The following is a 26,445-nucleotide window of genomic DNA, read 5'->3' as shown; positions in this document are numbered from 1 at the left end:
ACATGAGTTTCTGAATGAGATGATCAGCTCTTCTCCTGGGAGTGATTCCTCTGGATAAAATGGTGCATGTTTGGTACAGCTTTCAAGTAGGAGATGCAGCTCTTGCAGCCTCAGATCTTGCTGCAGTGGTTTGGAAACAAATGAGGCAAATCTGTTTGGTCACAGATGCTCATTCTTCAAGAAGGGATGGTCTCAAAGATGTGTTTTGCTGGTTTGGGGAAGGAGTGGATAGTGCTGTGTTTCAGCTGTTAGACTCTGTGGCATTCAGTAGTGCCAGTAATAATATGGGCCAATTGTATATTTATTTTAGGCTTTTCCCTTCTGAACCAAGTATTTATTTATCCTGTATCAGGGCAAGATGATTAAAAGCTTATAATGAACTTTTCCTGGAGGTTTTTTCTGCTTTTACTAGTGCCTTGTTTGTAAGGTCAGCATTCCCTGGAGGTTTGCATGCTTCAGCCAGCCCCTGATACACATTTGTTGCTCTTGTCCCGCTTTTTATGCTGTCTTTGTGATGTGTTAAAACCTCTGCAGAGTGGAGAGAGAGCATTCCTGGGAAAGCCATGTCTGGCTTTATTCTGTCATGCCTTGTGACACTCCCAGGAAGAGTGTTTTCAGGAGAAGCTGAGGTGTGATGGCTTACTGGCTAAGTCAGGCTGCTTCAGGTGTTCACCTCTCTTAAGGTGAGGTTAAGAGTCTTGGAGCTGAGTGGATAGAGAAAAATCCTCTAAAAAAGGATTTATGGGTGCTCATGTTAGCATGAGCACCGTACTCTGGAGGGGAAATGGGGCATGGTGTTAGGATTAGGCATTGCATGTTACCAGCATAAGCCATGGTGATGGGTAACAGTTGGAGTCTGGGCACCTGATGGAGTGAGCACTGATCTGACTCAGAAGCAGATTAAATCCAGGAGTAATAAATTTCTAACAGTTTTCTGCTTCACTGCTCAAGGCTGCTGCTCCCCTGGCCAGGGCAGCTGAACAAAACAACAGCTCTTGTTCAGGGAGAATGGGAGGGGGTTCCAGTGCACATGAATGTGAGTGCCAGTGCTTAGGAGTAGCTTCAGGTGGTTCAGCAGTCCCTGCTCCACATAAGCTCATCCTTGGAGAGGTTTGAACAGTGTCAGCTCATCCAGGTAAGACCTGGGTGGCTGAAGTTGTAAGTCCAGACCATGTGGGAGGAGTGTGGTAGTAAAGTCAAGGAGGAGATTTTTCATTTCCGTGGCATGGAAATAGGGCAAAGACTTGGTGAAGCCTTGATAGGAAAAGATGTCCATGCTATAGGAAATTGGGCTTAAGGGGGTTAAAATTTGTACCTGGGGCACGTGGCTGGGTAAATTAATTCAGATTAAATATCTAGGGAAGCTAATGAAAACATGTTTTAATGAACCCTGGCTAATTACTCTATTTAAAGTTCTTGATCAATACCCAGGAGATCTCAGACTGCCTGCAGATTGTTTTTTAAAAAAACCCTGCACATATATGTATTTTAAATCTTCTGCATAAAATCAAAACAACTGGAGTCACTTGCTTTGTAGAATTCTGATTCACCATGGCTGTGTAATATTTGGAGATGGTCTGTAAATTAAAGCTGAAGACTTCAGCATTTTCAAAAGTATTAACTGTGAATCTTCAGTGGGAAGTGGGAAGGAATAAATGGGTTTAAGGGAGCAGATACTAGGACAGAACAGAATTTCTGGAATAATCTGTGGTGTAAGAGTGTGAGAAGGCAGCTGGGTGTGGTTTTCTAAGAGAGGAAAGAGTTCTTGTCAATACTTGCTGGTGCAAGTGACCTAAATAAAGACCACCTCTTACTCAGAACCTTAATTTTCTTCAGAATACTGTATATGAATTTCAGTGGACTCAACATTAATATTAAATAGAAATGTCAGGCAGGCAGCCTTACCCTGAAGGGATAAACTACTGTCTTTAAATTGGTTCATATTAAGGAAGTGGGGATATGTTTAGTCTTTGCTGATTGAGCTAATTAGCAAAACTGCATTGTGTGTTCATAGTTAATACATCCCTGTGTGTGCAAATGGATAATGAATGCATAACCAAGCTTAGGGAAGGTAACTCTTCAGCAAACAACCTGCAACACTCTCCTTGAGGCTGCTTTGTGCAGTCTCCTGGTGTTGTGTGACAACTGCCAAGTCTGTCAGACAGAAGGGTTTTATTCCTGCCTGTGTTCAACCCAGTGCAGCTTTTGGTCCCCCCTTGGTAGCAACACTGATTTTTATCAATGCAAAAGTATCTTTGCACCCTGCTTTGACTGGCTGTGCACAGGAAGGCTTCAGCAGCTGTCACATGCACTGATGGTGTACCACCTAAAGTCCTTGCCCTCTTCCTGTGCTGTGGTGGCACAGGGGTCCAAGGAGCAGCATGACCCTTGAAAAAGGAAGTTAGGAGTGATCTCATTAAGGGAATCCCAGGTAGTGTTCTCTGTATTGATGAAGGTCAGGTCACACTAACCTAAAACCACCCACAAACTCCACACTGTAGGTCTTGATGCAGGCTGTAAACCCTCACAGGCTCCCACTGAAATCATTTAGTGGTTATTGGGCTGACTGAGTGGATTCTTTGCCCGGGAGCTTTTCAGAACTGAAACTGGCAATTAGTTTGAGGAGCCATTTCTGAGGTATGAGCAGTGTGCTCAAAAGCTTTTTAATTACATCGCAAAATTTGTTATATGGTAAAAAACTTGAGATGGAAGTTGTCACTTGCAGCCACAGAAACCAGAGCTCGGCTGGGTCTTGAACTTTACAAGAGGGAAATTCCTGGAGCAGGCAGTGAGCAAACAGAGGCAAGGGGTAACACAGAAATCATGGGACTTTGTGGCAGAATCCTGTTTTTCCCCCTTTTACAGAAAACCAAACACACCCTTCTCATAAATTTCAGATCTCCCACTCTGTGCTATCTGAAATCCGCAGTTGTGTAATATTGTGTTAGCAACTGTTTCCTTGAAGTTCTTGGAAAGATCACAAGATTGAAAAATAGCCAATAAACATGGTTCTCCATATTTCTCAAGAAAAGAGTGGGAAAGTTGCAATGTTATACTTTAATGTCATTGTAGAGCTGGTTTTCCATGTTCTCTTATCTGCCATTTAATGTTGTTGCTTTTGTGCCTAACTCTTGTCTGCTTTGTTTCATTGCTGATACATCTCTTGTTTAAATAAGGAAAAAGCCCCTGTTACATTATCAAGAGATTGCTCAAGCATGACTAGAGATAAAATTAACTAACAAGTCAGTTCTCTGTGAGGAGTGGCTTCGAATGATGGCTCACATTCCCGTGCTGAAAATGACCTGAGGCAGTGAAATAAAAAGACAGGGGTGGGCACGGGATATCAGCTGCAGTGAAACCTTTCATCTAGTGGTGGATATGAAGGGACAAGATCTAACCTTAACCAGAAGATGTCTTTCTTTGTGTGCAGAAGTTTAACAATTCTTTCACAATTAGCATTCTTCAGGGCTTTCTGTGCTCATGTAATTCAAAGCCAGTCTGGCTTGGGGCCTTTATGAGCAGCCACAGTAAATGATTGTAATCACAGTGATTGTTTCCTGCAATCTTGTTAGTCTCCAGCAAGAAGGTGGGGATCAGATACAGGCAGGTTTTCTAGCTGCTGGGTTTTCTGATTTTCTTTTTTTCTTTTTATTAATACCCTTTTCACCTCAATTCTCCTGGAATTTCTGAAGGCAAAGAAGCTGCTGTACAGCTGTGATCACATCAAAGCCTTCAAGTATACGAACAAATCTTTTGAGAACAGGCAAATCTGCTCAGTAGTTTTACTGCAGTGAATTCCTAGTGTAGATCCCAAGTACTGGCTGAAGGATTTTCTCTCTGTGTGATTTGGTGTCAGCTTGGATTTCCAATGGCAACTGCTGTGCTGGTGAAAAACCATGTTTCTTCTTAAGAAACATGTAGAAAAGGCCATAGCCATTCAGACTTCCTAGGAACAAAAGTGATGAGTTAGCACAGTAGCAGTACCTGGTTTTCATCCTTTACTGCTTAATTTTCTGTAGATTTGTGTCTAATAATATTACAGGATTTTATGTTTTTCCTCAACCTCTTAAGTAGTTGAAACAAATGCTTTTTTTATTAATGGGTCATCTACTGGCAGTTGTATTCATTGATGTAAGTATTATTAAAGAGGCAACACAGCTGGTATTCCACAGGTTGGTGTATTGATGATTGTGTTCAGATGTGTGCTTAATTTGATGTTAAAACCAGATGTCTGGATGTGTCACTGTATGCAGACTCCTTTTGCAGGTTGTCTGCAAGTAGTTCAAAAGTTGATGCTTCTTAAAATCAACCTTGCAGTCAGCTCAGGTGGTTTAAAATTATTTTCTTGAATCTCACAGCAGCTTTACATTCTCTTGCAAGGTTATTGTGGACCACATCTTTGAGTTTTAGTTTATTCAACTAGTTTGTGTTTGCATGCAATATTTCCTTTGCTGGATTTTGAGGCCCTCCTGTGCCATGTCTTGTTGCTGTGCTCAGTTAAGGCAGTTGAGCTGCTGGCAGGACCAAGCTTTGAACTGAACTCCTGATGGAACAGGAGGTTACAGGGTGGATCCAAAACTCTGATTGACCTTTAACTTGAACAGCCCAGCTCCTCAGGCAGTGGCACTGGTGATGGTGCTCAGGAGAGCCAAGATGGGGATGAGTAAAGAGTGGAGCAGAGTGGATCCCAGAGCCTGCTTTGAGCTGCTGTGCTTCAGTGGGTTTGGTCTCCAGGCAGCATCTGAGCCCCACAGGCAAAATGGGCAAGGAGCTGGGAAAGACTTCTTAGATCAGTCTTAAACTTGAGAGTGCCTGTTAGAAGCACAAAAGTTGTACACAAACCTCAGCATCTGGAAGTCTTTATTCAAGTCCATCAGCATATGGATATGAAAATTGAAGATAATGGTGTAGAGCTAAAATGAGGTAGAGCCTTGTGGTAGTATTTCTGTCTGTTTTGAAATAATTTGACAGTTATTGTCTGATAATGTTAAGTGACCAGTCTTGGAAGTTCTGGAGAGAATGAAATGATTTCTCAGAAGCTGAGGTGCCAGTGAGTCTAATGAATGACAAACAGCAGCTGTAATTCAGTTTTATTAGGCTTGGCAACATAACACCTCTACAACTAAGCTGAAGGGCCGTTTGATTTAAGCATAATACTCTAAGTATTAGCATTTAAAAGAAGATTCAATGAGAGAGGATGCTATAGAATGTGTTTCCAGGAAGTTAAAATGTCCATAACACCTTCTTTCCTTGCTGCCTCCTGTCTTCTTAATCCTGCCACTGCCAGTGAATGTGACTGCTGGGCAGAACTGTGCAGGCTTGAGAGCTGCACAGACCTAACCAGTTGCCAAGCTTTCTCTCTGGCATACTCTAACAATGCTTTTCTTTCAGGCTTACTCTGTTTAATTTTGTACTGTGGTAAAAGGAGGCTTTCTGGTTAGACTAATTTACCATTATTTTCTCTAGCATTGCACAGACTTGCATATTTGTTTTGCTCATCTCATAAGATGTCTGATATTAAACCAGTTTTAGTTTTTCCAGATCTGAGGTAGGCTGGTATTGAAATGCATGCTCAGTCAGTGAAAGGATCACCCTGATACACTGTAAACTTCTGGATGGGAAAATGTCCTTAAAAGAAGGATATAGACTTTATGGAAATGTGTCGTTGTCCTTTCCAGTCAGTACAGAAAGGTTGTCTGGTGCAATTTTCTGGTGACCTGTTTCTAATTAACATGCAAATGAACTGCTTGGTGCTGGAAATCAGGATTGCAAATACAAAGTGCTAATATGGGTTAGGCTGGGAAATCCCCAGCATCTGTTAAAGCTGCAGCTCTGTCTGCCTTGTGTTTGCAGCTGCCTGCAGAGCAGTTCCCTCTGGAGAAAGCTACTGCAGCCTGCTGTCAGACGGCTCCTTTGTCTCACTTTAAAGAGAACAGGTTTTAATTTTGTGATGTTGATGTTATTGCCTCACACAGGGAGTCGTTTGAGTGTACTTGGAGCCCTGGTTCACCAAAACTGGCTGTCGTGAAAACAGGCAAGATGAGCTACTTCAGTTATTTCCCCAGAGGAATTGCAGTGTTTCATGAAATAACTTACTTCTTTGTACTAGTGTTACAAGTGCCAACTAAACAAAGAAATTAGCATATTTATTAGTGCTTGTCATCACTTAAAATTTGGGTTTTCATTAAATGCAGCTGTATGATTTTATACTTAGAAAGTGACTTTGATCTAACAGGTAGAGATGATTAATTTAGCAAGGGTCTGCTCAAAAGTGGAGTTGTACATTTCTCCTTGAAGCATCTGCTTATTTTCATGCTGCAAAACATCTTTTTTTTTCCTCTTCAGCATCTTTGTGCCAACATTACCTACTACCAATGATTGTAACAGCTGATTTAGTAACACATTGTGGCACAAGCTGTATAAGGTACAATAAAACTCCACTTGATTTTTGCATCACAGCTTGTTTCTATGCTGGCTATTGAGAGAAACCTTTTGTGCAAAGTGGGCAAATTTTAAGTGAAAGAAGTGAAGCAAAAAAGTGCTTAAAACCCCTTTTCTTCATCAAAATGCAGCTGAAACTTGAGCTTTGTAGGAGAATTATGTTGAAACATCAAACTGTCCAGAAAATTTTAAAGTGGGGGAAAAATCACTTTTAGTTGTGCAAGTCAGTTCAAAGAGTTAAGAAATGTTTTGTTTGCAGACTCAGCTCTCTGAATTCCCCCAGAGCAGGTTGTCATGCTGTTTGCTGTGAGCTGGCTCTGGCAGAAACAGTGGGAGTGTGTGTGGTCAGTCCCAATCTGCCCCATCCCAAGTATCACTCAACTGCACCAGTAAAGGTGTCTGGAAGTGAATCTGTGTGAAATTTTGTACTAACAAGGTGGGGTGAAGCAGTAACAAAATTACTTTTGTAAAAAAAATGTAGCTCAGATTAGCATGGAGGCTGTTAATGAGCCCGAGTAAAAAGAAAGACTTCTGAAAAAAACTGCATGAATTAGTTTTTAATTCAGGGGTGTTCTTGCCTAGACTGTACTTTTTTTCAGGAGATGCTATAAATCTGCCTGAGAAGAGTTAAAGCATTTCAGCAAAGTGCCTGTCTGCACTTTGCACTGTGCTGCTGCTGTGTACAGCAGGAACACCCCACACCTTTTCTGCCAGTGCAAAGCCTCACTCTGCTAATCCTGCTTCCTCTGAAACTTTAAATAGAAGGTGAGGAAGAGGGATCAAGTCTTCAGTTCAAATAATTGATGGATTAACTCTGATTTGCTTATCTCAGAGGGCAGTAAGAACTGGCTTCCAGTGGTGAGCCCCACCTGCATTAGGAGGATCTTGCTTGTCCTGACAAGGTTTCCTGCTGCACACTCATGGAAGGAGGCAGGCTTCCAGAAATGTGTGGGAAACTACCTGGGTGTTTAGAGGGTGTCTTACTGCAGAAAGTCAGCAAATTTAGTGCCAGGTCTGTGCAATTTGTTTTGTAGGGAAATTTCCTATCCCAGATGTGTGATAATTCCATGTTGAATCTTGTCCTCCAGTTCTGAAGTTGAACTGAGTACTTGTGGTAACTTGCTGTGTTAAAAATACACCGCTAGTGTTTCACCTTAGACCAGGCAAAGCATCTTGCATCCACCTCCCCTTTCCTAAAAGCAAGCCACAATTCATCTTGGTTTCCAGAAGCAATTTTTATTTATGGAGTTGCAGAGCTCTCATTTGCCTACTGCTGGTTGCATGTTCATCAGGTTATCCTTGTTCAGCACTAGGAATGGGAGGCCTCGGATCAGTGAAGGACAGATCACTGGAAAGCATGAGAGAAAAAGATATGTTTCAATTATTCTTTATCTTCCCAATTTTGTGTTGCAAGAACAAGAGGAGCAGCTTGATTTTCTGTCAGGAGTTCTTTTCTTGTGCAGTAGCAATTGCTTACTTGAGGAAGTAGGACCATAGATTCTGCAACTGCTTGTACTCAGAGAAGCAGCTTTGCAAGTTGCAGTGAGCTGAATCCTCTGATATCTTAAATTACTTGCAAATGTGTGAATCTGTGGGAAACTACAGATCTAGTGCTTGTGGTAACAAGCCTGGGAGCTTAGTCAGAGCAGAACAGCCTTTCTGGCAGTGGTTTGAGTTGGATTTGGTGCAGGGGCTCCCTTGTGGTTGTTGCATGTTTTTCTACAACTTGGTGGTTACCTGCAAAATGTTGGGTTTGCAAGTCTTGTGCCCTGAAATGTAATGACAAATGTAACTGACGAGGAACAAGCCAGCTTTTTGGCCACGCAGTACATTTAGCACAGGAAGGTGAGTGCAGAGCAGTGAAGACTTCAGAATAAGTCCTGAAACACATTAATCCACAATTCACTCTCATTTCTCATCCAATTTGCCTGAAGAATTGGCAGTCACTTTGGCACACTGGGCCTTTTAAAAAAAATTTATTTATTTATTTATAAAAATTACTCTGTTTAGAGTCAGACAAGCTGTTCTGTCAGCCTGTAAGTGTAACTTCCTCACAGGTTTGTGATCTTTGGTTTCTTAGGGTAAGAGCTGCTCCCAGGACTTGAGATGGATCATAAAGATTTTTCTTGCTGGATTCTAGCCTGCTTTCAGGTTGAGCTGGGCCTGGGGATTGTTTGTGAGGGAGGTTCATGATGGCTCAGGCTGATCCAAGTTAATGCTGCACTTACCCTGTGTCATCCTCTCCCCCAGCAGCACTGACCCTGGAGGCTGCTGTGTGTGAAACCATCTCGGTGGAAAGCAGGAAATAAAAACTCCTTGCAGAAGTTTGTGAGGAGAAGCAAGGAGAGTGGTTTGAGGATTTTTTTGATCCTCCCTCACCAACTGCTGCATGTTATAATTCATCAACTATTAATTTGTTTCCTGAGTTCTGACAGACTTCACTTAAAAGCATCAGAGACCTTTTGCTTTGAAACACAGATGCAGAGGAAAGCTCTGTATCACTGGGCAGGGTTAGATGGACATTTAATTGTATTGCACCTCTGTGCATTGTGAGCCTTCTGGTGCTGCTTGCCCAGTGTGGGTGACACTGGGATGTCAGTGCTTCAGCAGCTTGAGAGGTGTGAGTGAAGATGAGGGGCTTGTCAAGTGCTCTGCCAAGCAGTCGTACCACCTCAGTTGTGTAATGCTCTTGAGTGTTTTATTTTGAATTTAATTGTTTTGAGGTTTGTCTGGGAAAAAAAATAAAGATCATTTCTTGTGCATAAATAGGTGAAAATCAAAGTTATTTCACAGTATTCTGTTCTTGACCTCAGTGTGTAGGCTGGTTTGGTAATTTCCTAGATTATCCATTATAAAAATACCCTTGTTAATCTGGTTGCCTCAGGTAATCTGGTAAATGCTACGTGATAGTCAGAAATGTAAACCTGAATCTCCTAAATTCAATTTTGCAGGCTTCAGGAAGCCTGAAAATGTTACTTTTGGAATGCCTGGGTTGTGATTAAATGAAAATTGTCTGATCATGGCAGTTCTTAATTTGCTCTAAGGCTTTTCTGTCCTTGCCTCTTGGTTTGGAGGGCAGAGAGGATGGAGGTAATGTATTGCTGTGTGCTGTAGTCTGGGCAAAGAGCACCCAACCATGCATGTTGATGCCAAGCCTGGCACTCACCAGGAGCTGCATATTTAAAAATGTAGCTGATAAAAATTCATACAAAGGAAAAGAAAAATCTTTACATGACCTTTACAAGCCCAGACTATTCCATGATTCTGTAATCTTGCTCTCACTGTGTAAGTCATCTCTCTTCCTTATTGTGCCATTTGAGTTCAAAGTGAGTTTGTATAAGATTTTGTGTGATAACTTTCTAATTATTGGAGGATTGGAAAACCCCTAAGGGCTGTCTCTGAATGCTGAATAGGTGCTGGAGAAGATTTTGCTCTTGAATTCCTTCTCCATCTGCTCTTGTGTTTTTTAGATGCCTCAAACTCTTGTTGTGTCTCATTGGGGTTCTTACCCAAGTGATTCCATTGGACTGTTGAATGCTCAATTTTAGTACATATTTTGCTAAGACTTAATTTTCACTAAAAACATAAAAGTAAAATCCGAAGTGTCTCCTAAGAGGTGATATCTGTTCTTGTTGTGCCAGATATTCTTTCTTCATACACATTTATCAGGCATGCTCCTACTTCTTGATGTCATTTGGAAATATCTGACTTCTTCCTGAAGGAGATCTGTTTGATAAATGTTGTACCTCTGGTGTTCTGGGGTTTCTCTCTCCTTAAAAACTGCCTTGGGAGAATTGTGTGTCCATCCTCTACTCTGTATTGTCTGATAATCCAAAAATGGAGAGATGAATTAATAATCTGATGGGTGCATTTTAAAGTTTTATTTTGCTTTTGCATGGAGATTGACAGGGTTTTTCAGGCAACAGATTTGATTCTCACCCTGAACAAGAACTCCTCAAGGCTATTTAAAGACATCTCAAGGAGACCCAAGCAGGTGGTTCTGTTCTCAATGTTGGCCTGTGCTTACAGCATTCAGATCTCACCTTGCTCTGAAAGTTGTGCTATCCCAACAGGTTTTTCTTATCGTGCAGATAGGGATCTGCATGCAAGGGATATGAAGGCTCCCATGGGGTGGAAACCTGCTTACCTGAGAGTACTGCTGTCACCTCTGCCCCTGAATGTCCCCAGAAGTTTGCCACTGCCTTTTTGTGGGTGTTCAAACCACATCAGCTCCCTGTGCCACTTGGATAAGAACAGATCAAATTCTTTAAGTCCCATTCTCAAGCATTATCTGTTGGGGAAACATCTTTATCCTGCTTATTGGTTAGGACAAAATAATTTTCCCACATTACCAGGCTCTTCAGTGAGGATTGTCTGAGCTTTACCACCAGCTTACTGGAACTAATCCTGAAAACTCAGTGTTGCCTGTTGGGCATTTCTGTGCCTTTAGAGATCAGAGATTTGCAGTTGTGTTTATTTCTTCAGCCACCACCAGGCCTCAGAAGTTCTGTACCTTGCTTGGGTCTCTTCAGGTAGTTTAATAGTGTGTGACTATTGAAACCATCACCATTGACCAGAGTTTAGAGTGAAGTGTTTTAATGCTGTTAAGTGTTAATTGTTGCTGACTGAATCCTTAAACTTTGAAGTTGTCTTTTGGGCAGAATAGAAAATTCTGTTAAAGCAAGAAGACAGCATAGTACTGCCTGAGTACTTGCCTGCAGCCCTTCCAGCCTGCCCCAGATTTTAGGTCTTTATTACTGAGCTTTGTAGTTGATTTTATTGTTTGTCAGGAATAATGGTGAGAAGGAATAACCAGCTGTTTCTAGAGCAGTAGAATTGTTGATTTAATTCCTGTGTTTTGACAGGTGAGGATTGTTCAGCAGTGATGTTGGTGGTGGTCCTGTGCAGAGCATTGTGCCTTGTGTTGGTACAGAGCTGTGGCAGTGATGAGCTTATTGCTGTTCTCCCCTCTGCCTCTCTCCCCCATTATTTTCTTTCTGTCGTTATTAGCAGAAAAGCTGTAGGTGTGCTCAGTCTTTTTAATTGCAGCTTGTCTTTATTCATAGCTTTTTAAGTAGGAGTTATGGAAACAGTAATTGGGAGGATTTGCAGGCAGGTGTCTGGCTCTCCTGTGTCCCAGTAAGACATTTTTCTACTAACATTGCTTTCCAGAAAGCTCTTCAAGCTCTCTTCTAAAATCCAGCATCAAATGTGGCTTTTTCTTTTCTTTTTTTTTTTTTTAATTTTATTTTATGGAGTTGCTCATCAGTGCAGAGCTAGTCAGCTATAATTTCTTTGGCTGGAGGGGAACTGATACTGACCTGGCTGCTTACCATGGTATCATTTTAAATCCCTTGAATTACCATTACAGTTCAGACTTTTCAAGCGAAGTGCTTGGTTTTATGGCTCTATCTAACTATTGAGATGAGCAGTTCAAGCTGAAAACCCCTAGTGCTTTTTGGAAAGGAGCCCTCAAAACCACAAAATACATTTAAAGCCAAGCTTCTATGGCAGAGTAGATCAAGTACCTATGGAGAAGTGTGCTGCACTCAGTGCTCTGGGCTTCTTCTGGGAGCAAGGTTAACAACTTAAATATGTATCTAACTTTGTAAGAAACTGCAGAGCTTTAAATTAGAAGATTGATGTACAGTTTTCTTTATTTTTATCCTTTATTCCATGTAGAGAACTGAAGAGAGGTACTTGGTTTGGTCCTGTAACAGGGCTTTTGTTTGCATATTCTGAAGGCAAGCAGAATTTTTATTTGGTAGTTTGTTACTAATCCCATGGAAGCCTTGCCTTAGCACTGGCTGTAAAGACTTATTAATCTTCATTTTTCTGTTGAACAATATTGAAGCAGTTTTATCCAGGGTTTGCTTTTCTTCTAGTTATATAAAGAAAATATTATGATTTATCCAGGTGAAAAGTTCTGCAGCTGTGTACAGCACCATGCTGGTCCTGTGCTTTTGAGGAAATTATACCCAAGCAAAGGTGGGACAAAAATACATTTAGTTGGCATTTCAAAAGTAGTCTCTTAAAATGCCTCATGGATTGCATCTGCCTTTCCCCTGTATTCCATACCCAGATTCCTAAATAGCTGAAGTGTGCCCTGTGCTGTGAATCAGGCCTGCCAGTGGGTTGATGACTCATTTCCTTATTGGTGCAGATGTGTATAGTAAACGTTTCTGGATAACTCTTTTCATATGAAATGTGTCTCCCCTGTGGGAAATGAACACACAGCAATGCCTTTCATTAGGTGTGCACAAAAACATCACCCTGAAAAAAAAGCTCAAATGGCTTTTCTTGGTGAAGGAGAGGTTATCTTGGAAACTTCTGTGATCCTGCTTGATGGTTTTGGTTTTTTTAAATATTTTTTCTCTGTCCATCTTCAAAACAAGCTGCCATTTATACCAGCACAATTCTTTAGGTAAATGCTATAAGCATTTATTTAAGTTTCAATAAGACTCCTTTTGAGTGGCATGTTCTACCTTTTGGCCAAGAAGGAATGAAGCCCTCCTGTATTTTTCACGTCAGTAAAGGCATTAGCACAGCAGGCTGGCTGAAAATTGTTTAGATAAAATCTAGGTGTGTATTGCTGAAGTATAGCAGAAATTAGGTAGTAAAGTAAAATCAAGTGCATTAGCCATGTGGCACTGCTGGAGTCTCCAAGAAGAAAAATGGCATTTGTGCTTTGGTGCTGAAGTGTGTGACTGAGCCCTGCACCTGTGAGTCACCGAGCCCGGCCGCCTTCTCTCGCCAAGGCATTTCTAACTTGGGCTGATGTTGTGATGTATCATCTGTCTGAATGCAGAATGCCTAATGATGTTGTGAATCAGCTGGTTTCATCTTGTCTTTCTGGTCTTTTTCTTGTCATGGCTCATGTGAAAGGAGAACCAGACACTAGGGAAATCAATTTACCACAACAATTTGTGTGGCTCCCAGGCAGATTGATTTAAATAAGCAAGGAGCTTAGATTTGAATAATTTCAGTCTTGCTTGAACACTCTAGTAATCTTTCTAGAGCTTTCTAGTTTGGTGATACTATTTTGCAGCTAATCTTAGCTTTTATTGCTAAGCTTGGTATGTTTCCTGACTAAATTGATATGATCTGTAATTATTTAAATGCTTGCATGTTAATGTTTCTATCTTTTTTTAATAATGTTTTAAAATGGCAAGCCATTATCTACTGAATTACTTCTCCATGTGTTAAGCTGCTTTTGGATAGAAATGGGAAACTTAATTAAAATGCAGAAGATGAGTTTTGTTGAAGTAGAACTAAAAGTACTCAAATACTGGATCAGAATAGTTGTTTTACATGGAAAAATGCTTAATACCTCAGTCTAGCTTTCCTGGTCATTGTGACCTTTGAGACTTGGAAACAAGGATTTTTTTTTAAAAAATTCTTAATTATTAGAAAGAATTACTCTCTTAGTTCCTGTTCAGAGCCTCATCCTCAAGGCATTGGTGTGAAAGCAGTTGTAATTGAGAATCTGTTTTGTCTGTACCTGTGGAAAGGGCTCACTTGTCAGAAGCTGGCAATGAGCTCGCAGAGCAGAAGGGCTGCCCTGGAAGTGTGTTAGCAGCTTCCCAAGGGGTGCATTTATGGCTTCAAGAGCAGATGCACCCTCTGTGAGTCCCTTGTCACAGAGCAATCCTCCAGTATCCTCATGAATGTTGAATGTGGTACACCTTGCCCAGTCTAGTGGATTGATGGGACCATGGGATGGACTTGGTGGTTGTTTTGGTTCTCCAGTGCAAGGAGAAAGGACTCCAATTCTGGTTGCTTGTGCTTCCTTGAATTTCTTGTTTCTTGGTCAGAGGCAGGTGGCAGGTACCTCTCTATGACTAAAGCTTCAGTTGGCTTGTCCTCACCAGTGTTTTTTTGCCTGATCCAGAATACATGTATCTAAAATTCATTTTACTGGGGACAATGGAAAAATGGTAACTAGAGCTGTTAAATTGTGGGTACAACAGGATGGGCACTCTGACTGACTACCTTAAAGAGAGTTTCAGAACTTTCTGTTGAGTGCCTTCTAATTTTATTTATAAAGGATGGTAGGTTGCAAAATTGATGGTAGGTTGTTTTCTATGGGACATGCAGCTCAGTAGTGCCTTCTGAAGTGCAGGGTAGCCTAGGGAGCAGGGTTTATTTTGGATGTGCATCTCATGGACAGCCCTTCCTGTATGGGAAGAACTCGGAGTGGAGGGGGGGGCATTGTGCTCTTTCTAGGACTCCCAAAAATAGCCTTCAGATCTTTCCTGCTGAGTTCAGCAGGCACTGGTGAGAATCCAGCGAAACAGATCTCATGGGAGAAACTCATGCAAGGTTGGAGAAATCCTGTGGACTGCTAAGGCAGTGTCCTAATTCTCTGTTGCAGAGTGATGCTGCTCACAGGCTGCTGTTGTGGGCTGTGCTGTGGACCTTAATATGTGTTAGCCCTTTGTGCTTGTTTGCTTATTCCCCCTGTGTACAAGTGCAGTGTTGTTCCTTAAGTGAATTTATCTTGGCCTCTCTGGTTTAATGGACTGCTTTCTTTTGAATAACCAGAGAAGTTGCTTTGGAAGAATTGGAGAATGAATAACAGAGCAAGTCAGGCTTTTTCCTGGCATGGGGTGGTCTCTTAAAGTATTTTAAAATCCTGGCCTCTGGCCATTATTAGTGGTGTCAAGGCAAGAGCTTGTGTGGCTTTTGACTTGACATGGCTCTTCTCAGCTCCCATGTTATGTCTGTCATGGTGAACTTACCCTGGGACATATCCTATCATTGCTTTCATTGTGTCACCACAGCCTTGGGGAGCCTCAAGCTGCCACTGGAGTCTCTGGGCAGCTGTGCAATCCCTACAGCTTTTCCAGTGAGCTTGTGGATGTTGTAATAAAGAGAAGATGGGCTCAGCTGAGGGGAGGGGTGGTGGCTGGCCCTGGTCACTGAGCATTTGTCAGATTTTTTTTTGGTGTTTGAATAGTACTGTGATCAAATTGCCACACACAGGGGATGATAAAGTCAGTGACTGTAGTTAGTGTTTAAGTGAGAGAAGAGCTGAAACAGTTCATTTTACCAGCAGGGAGTTTCCCTACTCAGGACTCTTGTTCTTCACCTGCTTCTCACTGCAGTGAAGTGAGTGATGTGCTGGGCCCCTGCAGATCTTCTGAGGAAAATTCCAGTGTTATATTTCAAATCCAACTGTTAGGAGTGTCTGCCCTGGCTGTACTCAGGGTGCTCCTGCTTTTGAGGGAGACTTCCCCATCACATTTCGTCTCACAGGCAGCTCCAGGGGACTTTGTACTTTCAGGAAATCTCTTGCAGTGTAATAGCACTGGAAAGCTGGTATATGGGGTCCCTTGTAAATCCTTTTCCTCTTGTTGGTATTGCCAGATAACAAAACTGATATTGAATACTGCATGGGAATTCTGGGTGGCATACACCATGCAGAAGGTTAAAATAGTCCTGTTCTTGTGACAGCCAAGGACTAGTGCTGGGTGTTGTGTAAGAACCTCTACAGGCCTGTTCATCCATGTATAATGTAATACCCATCATGTTTTGGAAGTAGTGATGTTAAATGTAATTGTTCCTCTCAGCACTGTCCTGAAGGAAGAAAGGAAGACTTCAAATTAAAATTGTTCTTCTTGTGGTTTGTGGTTAAGGCTGAAGTGGCTTTTCTGAGGCTTTTGATTTTTATTGCCTCTGAACAGAATAGCTGGCAGGAGTTAAAAATAGCAGAGTCTGCTTCCCACCTGTTTGGATACTCGTCTTATTTTGGTTTGGAGGTGGAATGCATGAATGTAAATCGTTAGGATTAAAGCAGTGCTGCTCGTGCCCTGAGCACGGGCAGGAGATGCAGGAGATGCTTATTGTGCCTTGGTGAGGGTGGGCTCCTGATTGATGTGACACATGTGCCTTGCTGCAGGAGGGGGAGGAAAATGCTCCTGGGGAGGGATCCTTGGGAGCACTGTGTGGCTTTCAGTGTGGAAAATTGGAGTCACGAGTCTGCATGTTGAATAACAAAGACAAATATGAATATTGGCTGGTGGAGTGTTGAGGGCATTGTTCACTCTGCTGAATGAAGCAGCCGCCCTTGGCAGGGGAGCCTGGTGCTGGTCAGAGGTGCTCTCCAGCAGTGGTGGGGGAATGGAGCTGTGGGCAGGGGGGGATGTCAGTGCTTCTTGGCTTTGCTCTGCAGCACAGAACTCCCTCCCCTGGCTGTGGGAGTGGGCTGATGAGTAAGCAGCCTTTGCTCTGAAACCTGCACTTCTCTGCTTTGGTACATGGAGCTTTTGGTGTGCACTGTTTTCTTAGCTCCTGTACAAAGCTGATTTACAAAGGATTTCTCTGGTTCCAGGCCATGTGCAGCCAAAACATGATTCTCTGAAGAACAAAGCATGGTTAGAACACCATTTTCCTCTTAGGAGACAGGGGCTTTACCACTCCATGTACAACAGCCTTCTATTTTGTGTTAAACTGAATATTGCTTTTGAACTCTTAGCAGCTTTTTGAAAGCTTTCTATAAAGTTAAGTGCAACTTGAAGTTCTGTGGGGTATATACTGTCAAAAGATGTGGAGTCTCTGTATTGAGAGTAAGTTACAGAATTTGACTTAGATTATGAACGTATTTGATAAAAGTTCTTCATTAGCTGCTGCACTGGAATTATTTTTTGAGACCTCCATTTCTTTCTTGGCTTGTTTGTCCTCTGCATCACCAGTGGATGCTGTGCAGTACTGTCAGTGCTCATGCTATTGATTTTGCCTCTGCTGGAATACTCTAAAGTTTATCTGGGATGTTTCTGGTTGGGGTTAAGGCAGAATGCCATCCAAAAAGGTTTGAAAGTAAAGTTGTCTCACCATAGCTTGTGGACTGCTTGGTGCTGCAGGTGGAGATGCCACTGTGTGTTCCCAGTAAGCTCAGTGGTGCTGGCAGGAATATTCCATAATTCCATTTGTACTAACCTGGCAGAAAACTCTTAAAACTACAGTTTCCTGTTGATTTGCTGAGTTTTGGATGGTGTGATGGGCTCGAGTCAACAATGGGTGAGGAGGGCAGCAGTCTCCCTGTCACCTTGGTTGGTGGGATAACAGCTCTCCTTCCTTCTCCTTTCATCCTCTCTTGTGACTCTGCCAGCATCCTTGCATGCCTTTTGGTCTCTGAAGCTTTTTGCTGGCATTGTGAGAGAGTTTTCCAGGAGCAAATCCTGAAACCTCCTGGCAGGATCTGTAGCTCAGTGTCGGTGCTATGCTTAGCAGCAGAGCTCTGTTGTGGAGGAGTGTTGTGGGAAACATCATATCTGGTAGCAGTGCTGCCAAACTTAAGTGGCAAACCCATAATTTCAAGGTCTGTCTTGTTCCACAACTCATTAGGACTGCCTGGAAAGCCTTTGAGAGGAGGAAGAGAGGGACTAAGAGAAGAACAACCAAACATCTGGGGCAAATTTGGTTTGATTGTGCTGACTGTTGGAATATGCTCTGATGTGTGGATCTGTGTTGAAAGGAGAAAGGCTGAGAGGGCTCAGGGGCTTTCGAGTCCCCTGTGCAGGGAGGCAGAAGCAGCAGGGACAAGAATAGCTGGTGTGAGAAGGCTGTGGCACTTCCAGCACAGATGTGCAGCCTCTGAGCACCCACCCTGCAGCTTTGCAGGGGTGGCAACAGCCAGCTCAGAGAAAGTGAATTCCTGGTAGGAGCCAGCAAAGATATTTGCCCAGTCAGGCAAGTGGAATCTGTGTTTCCTTAAAATTGCTCCTTGGTCTGTGGTCACTTCTGATGCACCAGAGTTAAAGCTTGAACATTTTCTGTGCTTTTCCTGCCCTTGGTATTTGGCCATGGAGGGGTCTCTGCTGTGCAGGAAAGGTGCACAGCCTGCTGAGGACCTTGCTCAACCTCAAATGTGAAACAAGCAAAACCATTTTTGACTTCTATCACAGCTACAACAGAAAGAGTAGGACTTGCTGAGCTTTCTTGGTGTTTGAAGCAGATACTGAATAGTGGATCCTCAAAGTATGAGGGGACAAGGCCTGCTTCATCCTTGTCTCCTTTTTACGTGGCTGCTGAGCCAGAAGGACGCACATGTTGTGCTGGGGTTTTTTGATGTTGCTTTGTGCTATTTTTTCTGAATAAGCATACTTAGCTTAATAGTGTCATACCCCTGGAGGATATAAAATGTCAGCAAAGGTGGAAAAGTTTGTGGAATGTAGAATTCAGTTAAAACAGCTTTAAAAAGTAGCAGAATTTGATGTTTGGGGTGATGTGCCACTTGTGCTGTGTGTGTGCCAGATGACTAAAGAAATTGCTGCTGGTCCTCATAGTTTATTTTTTATGCACAAAGTTCTGTGTATGTTTTGGTGTTTGTGTATAACTTGGGCTAATACATTTACATAAACTAGGAACACCTAACCAATGTGGACATAATTATTTGGGTAAATGATTTGCTGCATTGCAGACTTTAGCTCTGTTTGTAACTGGGAAAAAATATTTATATGAAATAAGCAAAGTATATGGAAGCTAGGAGAGTACAGCTTTGGTGCATGATATATCCACAGTTACCATGCTTTAAAGTGGCTTTTTTCAAAGCATAGATGGTAAATATAAAGTGTTTTTGCTGACATGACAACACGGGGCTTGTTTTTAGTACTAAGAGTTCACTGGCATTAGAGAGTATTTCAAGCTTGGCTTAACAAGTTTAACTTTCATTGCTCACTAAATGTGTAATTAAGTTACAACATCTTCTCATCTGTTTTGAACTTAAATTATCACTGGTTTTAACTTTCCTGTCACACATGACTTTTTCAGGATTGCAGGATGTGTGAAAATGGTTTACTGTAGCCATATGCTTCTTGGCTCAGAACTCCAGGATGTTTCAGTAGGTTTGAAGCATGGGTGGTTGTGTGATGTGTGGTTTTTCCTTTACAAAAGCTGTGTTGATTCTTGCCTAGACTACTCTTATCTCCTCATGTTTCCAGAAATTCTTCTGCAGAATATTTCCAAGTGGTTGCATTGGAAAGGGATCAGGTTTGCAGGAGGGTGACTCCACCAGATGTCTCCTTGATCCCTGCCTTGCATCTGGCCTGTGCTGTTTCCAGGTGTCCAACAAGTCTACCTAGCTTGGTACCTGAGGATTGAATCACTTTATTGTGAGTTTGCTGTCCTGGCTGGGTGTGTTTGCTGAAGAGATGGCTCTTATCTGTGGGAAGGACACAGCTTAGAAGCCAGTTGTCCCTTTAGCAGCTCTCTGGCCTCCTCCTTAGATGCTTGTCTACAAATCCTGGTGATAAGTGTCACCAGGACATTGTGGTGGTGTTTGTTAAATCCAAGTGTACAAACCAAAAGATGAGCTGCCTGCCCTGTGTGTCTGTGTGCGCCATCCTCTGGGCCATAACTGTGTGACCGTGCAGCAACCTGGGCACCACCTGCACCTGGGCTTCTGTCTGCCCTCTCCTTCATGGGAATGCAGCTGCTTTCAGTGACATCTTCTCCTCATTGACTTGTTCGAGGTTTTTGCAATCTTCCTGAATTTAGGAAGAGAACATCTGCTGGGTTTTTCCCATCCATAAGCCAATTGCTTTTTTATTTTGCTGTTTTGCTCCATGTTGGTTCTCAATGGCTTTTGCCTGACCAGGTCGAAGTCTGTTGTCTTCAATGTCTGAAGATTATCCATAGTTAGTATCTGAGATATGCCTGGTTCTTGCTTTTCAACAAGTTCACTGTTATTCTTGCCTTAAAATAATATTGGAAATGTCTGCCATCATCCCCATAGGAGTAGTGGAAATGTCTGCTGTTATCCCATCTTCTGCTCTCAGGAGAGATTAAATTCTGGAAATCAGGGCACTTGAGCAGTTGACTTCAGAATCTTTCATTTGCGTGAGTTTTGCAAGGAAGCAAAGGAATCTTAGTGCTGGAGATCTAAAATAATTCCTGCAGAGTTTTCCCAAGACCTTGACTTCCACAGAGCTGTAGAACAGTTTGGGTTGGGAGGGACCTTAAAGGTCATCTCATTCCAACCTCCTGTCATGGGAAGGAACACCTTCTACTAGACCAGGTTGCTCCAAGCCTCATCCCACCTTGAGCACTTCGAGGGACAGGTCAGCTTCTTTGGGCAACAGCCTCACCATTCTCATCCACATCAGCTGATCAGGATACTTAGTTTGCTTCTCAAAATCCCATGGTGTGAATTATTTTTCCTCAGGATGTGATGCAGTAAGACCAAATCGAGCGTGTTTTGTACACCCAGCTGGAAGGGGCTCTGACTGTCCCTCAGGGAGCGGCTGTGGCTGCACCCCAGGCCGTGTGCTGAGCACTGGGTGAGGATGCATGGCCCTGCTTCAGTCACCATTTCCTGTTCCTGTGGCTCCCAGCATGAGGATGATCCATTTCTGCTGCTGAAGCACCAACACCTCGTGGCCCTTTGGGCCTGGGTAGTGGTGCTGGGCTGCTCACCTTGCTCTATAGTTCTGACCTATTTTATACTGCTGCCAAAGCAGAGAGTTTAGAGAGGGATGGATGACTGTCATGGTTTCCTTCAGTGAGTTCAGATCTGGTGGATGGGAAAAGGCACTTTAAAACACAACAATGCTTTTGAATTTTTCTGTGGAGTTCATAACACGAATGCAATGTGATTTGTGGCTGTTGTTTGTGGTTGTATGGAAGAAAATGCTTTTTCTGTTCAGGTTTTCTTATATGTGGTACTTGTTCTAATCTCTGCTTTCCCAGGGAGGTAGGAAGTGGTGTTTGTGCTCTGGAATGTGAGTGTTAGTGCGTGAAGGAGCTTGGAGGACTTCTTAGAGAGCTGTAAAGGGAGGCAATATATTCCCACTGAAGCTGCTAAACAGCAAAGGCTCCTGTGAGCCCAGAGGCACACACATTTTCTGTAAAGGCTGTTTTTAATCCTTCAGTTTGGAGATGTATGAGGAGTCCTTGTCTCTTGCTAATCAGTGGAATGTCCTTGCCATCAGCTTTCTCTCCTAAAATGCCTTGACTAGCATGTGGTGCTGGTTTAGGCTGCTCTCTTCCTTCCCCTTGCCCTGGGGGTCTTCTGAGCATCCGTGTTCCACAAGCTCACCATGTGGGACTGACACAGTGCAGCTTTTCTTGCTCTTCAACTTCCCTTAGTGGTAATTTGAAACTTGCTTTTTTTTTTTATGACTCTTACTGCATGTAGTTCTGAAACTGCTCCCTTGGAAGGTTTCTTGGGTGGATGTAGTGCAGAGAGGGCCACAGGCAGAACGTGTGTGGGTTGCACTGGGGATATTTTTCTTCCCTTTCTTCAAACTCAGCTCTTCAGTTTATCAGACAGAAACATGAAACTCATGTTGCTTCACTGAAATAGGGAGAAGCAGGTCAGCATTGCATGGACCCACCTCTCCAACACTTCCAGTGGTAAGAAGGAAGGAGGATCACAGTTCTTAGCTAGCAGGGGGCCACCTTGTTCCACACTGAAAGGATTATTGGCTAGATAATACACTTTGCATATTTAGGTACTGAGCCGTGAATGAATGCAGTACTAAAGCTTAGTTAAGGTCCCAGTTAAGTTCCATTACTCTTCTCAAAAGAATAAGGCTAGATTTTGTCTCACAGAGCTGAGTTTTGCTACAGAGCACAGGAAAATCTGGTACTTCAATGTGTAACATTTTATTGTTGTGTATTTCAAGAAAAGCTTGTATAGGCTTCTCAAGTCAGTGAGAGCACCTGTGTTATATTTTTGGGCTCATCCTTCCAGAAAAAAACCCTGAGCTTTAATCTTTGGTGGATCTAAAGCAAAGGTTACCAGGTTGGAGGGTGCAAAAATAATTGAAGTGACCCTGAAGAGTTTTGTGGGAGTGCTCTCTGACCCTTACAAATTCTCCTGCCTGCAAATGTGTTAGGAAGTCCTGTCCTCTATAGCAGAACTCCAGTGCTAGCCTAGATATTTTTATAGAGAAACTATCCTTGACTAAAAGACTGAGTGAGACAGCAGTTTCAGTGAGGGGCACTCTGCCTCCCAGCTTTTTGTAGTCTAAAACCTTTATCTGTTGCTGAAGGATGTGGGATGAGGGCAGAAAATTAAGGAAAGTACACTTTGTAACTCACAATAGTGTTGGTCTTAGAGGCTGCTGTAAAATAAAGGAATTTCGGTGGCATCTTAGTTTTCAGTCTAAAGAATCAGTTCTGCAGACTGATGATAACTAGCAGACATCTGCTAGTCTTTTAAAAAAAGTTGATATCCAAATTTTCAAATTTATAATTACTTTGGGAGATACAGTTTTAGATCATGTCAGTCTGACCAAACTGCAATTAATTGCTGTAATCCTTCAGGTACCATTTTTTATGTTCAAAGTGGAGAGGTGATTTCTGCCACTTACTGCTATGAAAAATAAAAGTGATTTAGTTAATAATGGCTGTACTCAAGAGCTTGAAAACGTTTTCCAGGCTTGCTTTTTTCCTCCTAAATTTGTGTTCGTGTTCCCCAAAGCACCAATGGTACAAGTGTTGGTGTAGCAGATTGTGAAGCAGCAAATGTTGCACTGAAAAGCTTTGCTTGCTTCAAAACTGCTGAAATGCTGGTTCTCTGATGTCAGATCCCTGAGGTCTAACATTGTAGTGTCAATGATGTGTTTAAGCTTAGAGTGGTTTTGTGTCTTGTGGCTCTTAAAGCGTGTCTGGCATCTTAAGTATCAGTAGAAGCAGAGACTTTGTGAGTCAGGGTTGACTTTGCCGTGGGTGTGACGGCCAGGTGATTTTGTCCTGCCTTTGTGCTCTTCGTCTGTGGAGAGGAGATAGGAGTTTGTGTGATTAACTTTTTTCAAGGAACTCTTCATTGTGAGAGCTACTCAGGCTGAAAGGAGAATGGGATGGTTTGCACTCAGAGTTCTTTCCAAAGGAACTCCCCAGGAGAATACAGTGGATATTTTGAAATGATGTATGAATATTGGATGTCACCAGTTCTCACAGTTGAAAGTATAAATCTTGGGGCTGCTTTGAACCAGCCCTTTTATGTACAAGTGAAAGCAAAGATGTTACTTCTCAAATGGGGAATGTGAACATTTCAGTCTGGGGGAGGGGAGCGAGTCCTGCCATTCTCCTTCAGTTGTATGCGCCAAACGAATTTTTCTTTAAAATCCTGCTCATACTTCTTTGTTTTCCCTCAGGTGCTTTTTTGCCTTCTTAGTTTGGGCAATTGTGGCAGATGCCAGTGCATTCATTGTTTTTGTAGTGTCTACATAAATGCTGCTACTCTTGTGCTTTTGTTCTGTTGATACACCATAGTGTCGAAGGTACCTGTTCGTTTTTTGGTAATTAGATATCATCACTCTTGTGATTCAGATTCTCAGATTTCCTGTCAATTGTGTCAAGGTGTTTATTATGGAGTTGATGGTATTTTAGTTTCAAACGTTTAGACTCTTCTCTGTTAAATGCATCACATTGGTAGTAAACTGACACTCCTTTTCTTTCTCCTTTCAGCCAGATAATGAAATCTCTTCAGACTGCAATCATGTAAGTATTGCTTTGTTTATTCACTCTCTAGCTATGGCATTTGCACCTCCTGTCTCTTGTGAACCTGAGGTATTTTGCATAGTTTGGTGCTTTGCAAAGGCTATTAATCAGACACATTTGGGTTTCTGTACTGGCCTTTGGAGGAAGAACACAAGGTCACTTCTTTAACCCAGTATAACAACATTGGTCTTAATGGAGACTTCAGAGTGGAACATTTTTAAGAACTTTACAAACTGTACTTCTGTATCAGGGGAGGATAGCAGACGTCTTTCCTGTTTTATAAATGGGGGGTGGTTCCCGTGAGTTACTGGGAGCAGTGTGATGTGTTCCTTTTGGCAAAGATGTGAGCAGTACTGAATTTAAACTCTTAATTTCAGCTGTTGACACCTTCTGTATTACTTTCACAGCTGCTAAATTCTTAGACTCGTTTGGAAAATGCTGTGGGGGTGTGATATTTAGAGGCAGTTTGAGACACTTGGCTGGTTTTAGAACAGATTTCCTCTCAGCACTGTGTTTAACAGTGAGCAAACTATTAGCCAGTTTTTGGGCTGTCAAGCTGACTCTTCAAATCCCAAGACTCTCAAAAAAAGCATAAAATTCATTGCTGAGGTTGGTATTAGGTTTCTTTTGGTTTTTCTCATTTCTATTCTGTCAGCATACACCATATCAAGATCCTTAATTGCTTGGTTAGCCCTGAACACAGACAGACAAGTGCATGCCTCAGTGACAGTCTTGATTTTAGATGCTTGAGATGCTGTATTTTGTTTTGTTATTGGAAGATATATTCCAGAGATGAAGCCCAGTCATACTGTACAACCAGTAATTTCCAACTGTGTTTATAAATTAACCTTTAGCACTGCCTGACTTCATTGGCAGCTGTAATTCTCTGTTGTGCAGGGTTGGATCAGATGAAGGGCACAACATGTTTCTGTTTAAGTCTTTCTGAAAAAGAGAAAACTCCAGTAATTAAAATGTATCTGCCTGACATTTAAATGTGCCAGCAAAAATTACCTGAATGAAGAAGAAATGGAGAATTTTAGAAGTCAAAGTTGGATCTTTCTTCTGCTGGATTAAGTGATGGCATCTCTGCTTCAAATATTGGGTGGATGTGGATTATGGAAGCCATTTGCAAATAGGAACTGTGGGCTAAGTCTCATTTTCCCAGGCACAAATTGAAGGGAGGTGATAAAAAACTGGACCACAGAGAGGTTGTCTCTTGTCCAAATGTTTTCTTTGCCTCTCTCTGCAGTACAATTGCTGATCATCCCCTGGAAAATACTGCCTAGTGGTAAAATCAGGAGTTTTAAGCTGCAAGTTTAACCTTCTTTCTGTTTGTGGGAAGGTTCATTTGGAGAGCATCACATTTTGAGACTCTCCAAAGTGTGAGATTGCAAATGCAGAGATGTATTCTCATCTTGTCCTCATTCTTGTACTTCCATTTCTGTCTAGGAGAGACCCACAGTGCTCTTTGCAAGGACAGGTTCCCCATTCATTCGCTTTTACCTACTAAACCTCACGTTTACAATTTACTCCATCTGTAACACCCTAGTTTACCATCACCTCCTTTTTTAGCTTTTCACAGCTCCAAAACCATAAGAGGTGTGGAAGGTGGTGCAGTTATGCTGATTCTGATTTTGGTTGTCTGTGCTTCCACCCTCCTGGAGTGGGTGTGAAACTTGTGTAGAGCATGTGATTGTTTTCCCAGTGTTTTGTGTACAATTGAAATGTCAAAGTAAAAGTTTGACCAAATTTTGTCTTTTTGATATTAATTTATCACCAAGGCAGAGTTTTTAAAATGAATTTTTACAATTTCTTAATCTTTAACTTAATGAAAAATATTTAAATGCTACTTAAGTTCCTGGAAAAACAGATGAGCTAATAGAGCAGTTCAGGCAACACTTCAGCTATTGATTTGTTGAGGTTTCACCACCCTACCCTGTATTTTTACTTTATGGTGCCTCAGGAGGACATCTGGGATGTGTGAATGTATGTACAGGGTGTGACTGGCCCAAAACTGATTCTTGCACAATGATCCTGTGCATTGAGGCTCCTTCATGAGCTCCTTGCTGGCTCCTGGCAGAACAGTTCTCCTTTCAGAGGCATTTTTGCAGTCTAAGTTCTAATGTATTGTTCTGCTTAGCAAAAGTGGACCTCCTGTAGATTTGAAATATATCCGCATACAAAAAGTTGTCTGGTCGCAGCCCTCACAGAAGGATCAAGCTGCTTTGTCTCCTGCCTTTTTTTTCTGGGTTTTTATAACGTTTTCAGCATGATATCTGCTCATATTGAGGATTTAATTTTTTTCAGTTCACTTGCATCAGGCAGACACACCATGGCACACAAAGATGTGGTGGGCTAAAGGTGTTGCTAAGTATGCAGCAGGTAGCAAGTTAACCCTGTCATTGTTTTATCCTCTCAGTTATGAAATATTCTTCATTTGTTATCTTTGCTTTTAATGAGTCAGCTCATGACCTTGCAGAGATTTCTGACAGCCTGAATTTGTTCAATATGAGAAAATTATTGCAGATATGAAGGGACAAAAGTGTTGTCAAGGAG

General features: G+C 42.1%; 1 protein-coding gene across 1 annotated transcript in view; it reads left to right on the top strand.

Annotated features, from left to right (window-relative positions):
- Positions 1-26,445, top strand: part of GLG1 (golgi glycoprotein 1) — a 77,920-nt gene that overhangs the window by 13,896 nt on the left and 37,579 nt on the right. The window contains exon 2 of the mRNA XM_074550957.1: positions 23,857-23,889. Coding sequence (XP_074407058.1) covers positions 23,857-23,889 — 33 coding nt within the window. The remainder of the gene's footprint in view (positions 1-23,856; positions 23,890-26,445) is intronic.

This window comes from Zonotrichia albicollis, chromosome 13 (genome assembly GCF_047830755.1).
Source record: "Zonotrichia albicollis isolate bZonAlb1 chromosome 13, bZonAlb1.hap1, whole genome shotgun sequence".
Lineage (NCBI taxonomy): Eukaryota > Metazoa > Chordata > Aves > Passeriformes > Passerellidae > Zonotrichia > Zonotrichia albicollis.
Note: the sequence above shows the minus strand (reverse complement) of the source record. Positions and strands in the feature narration are given on the sequence as shown.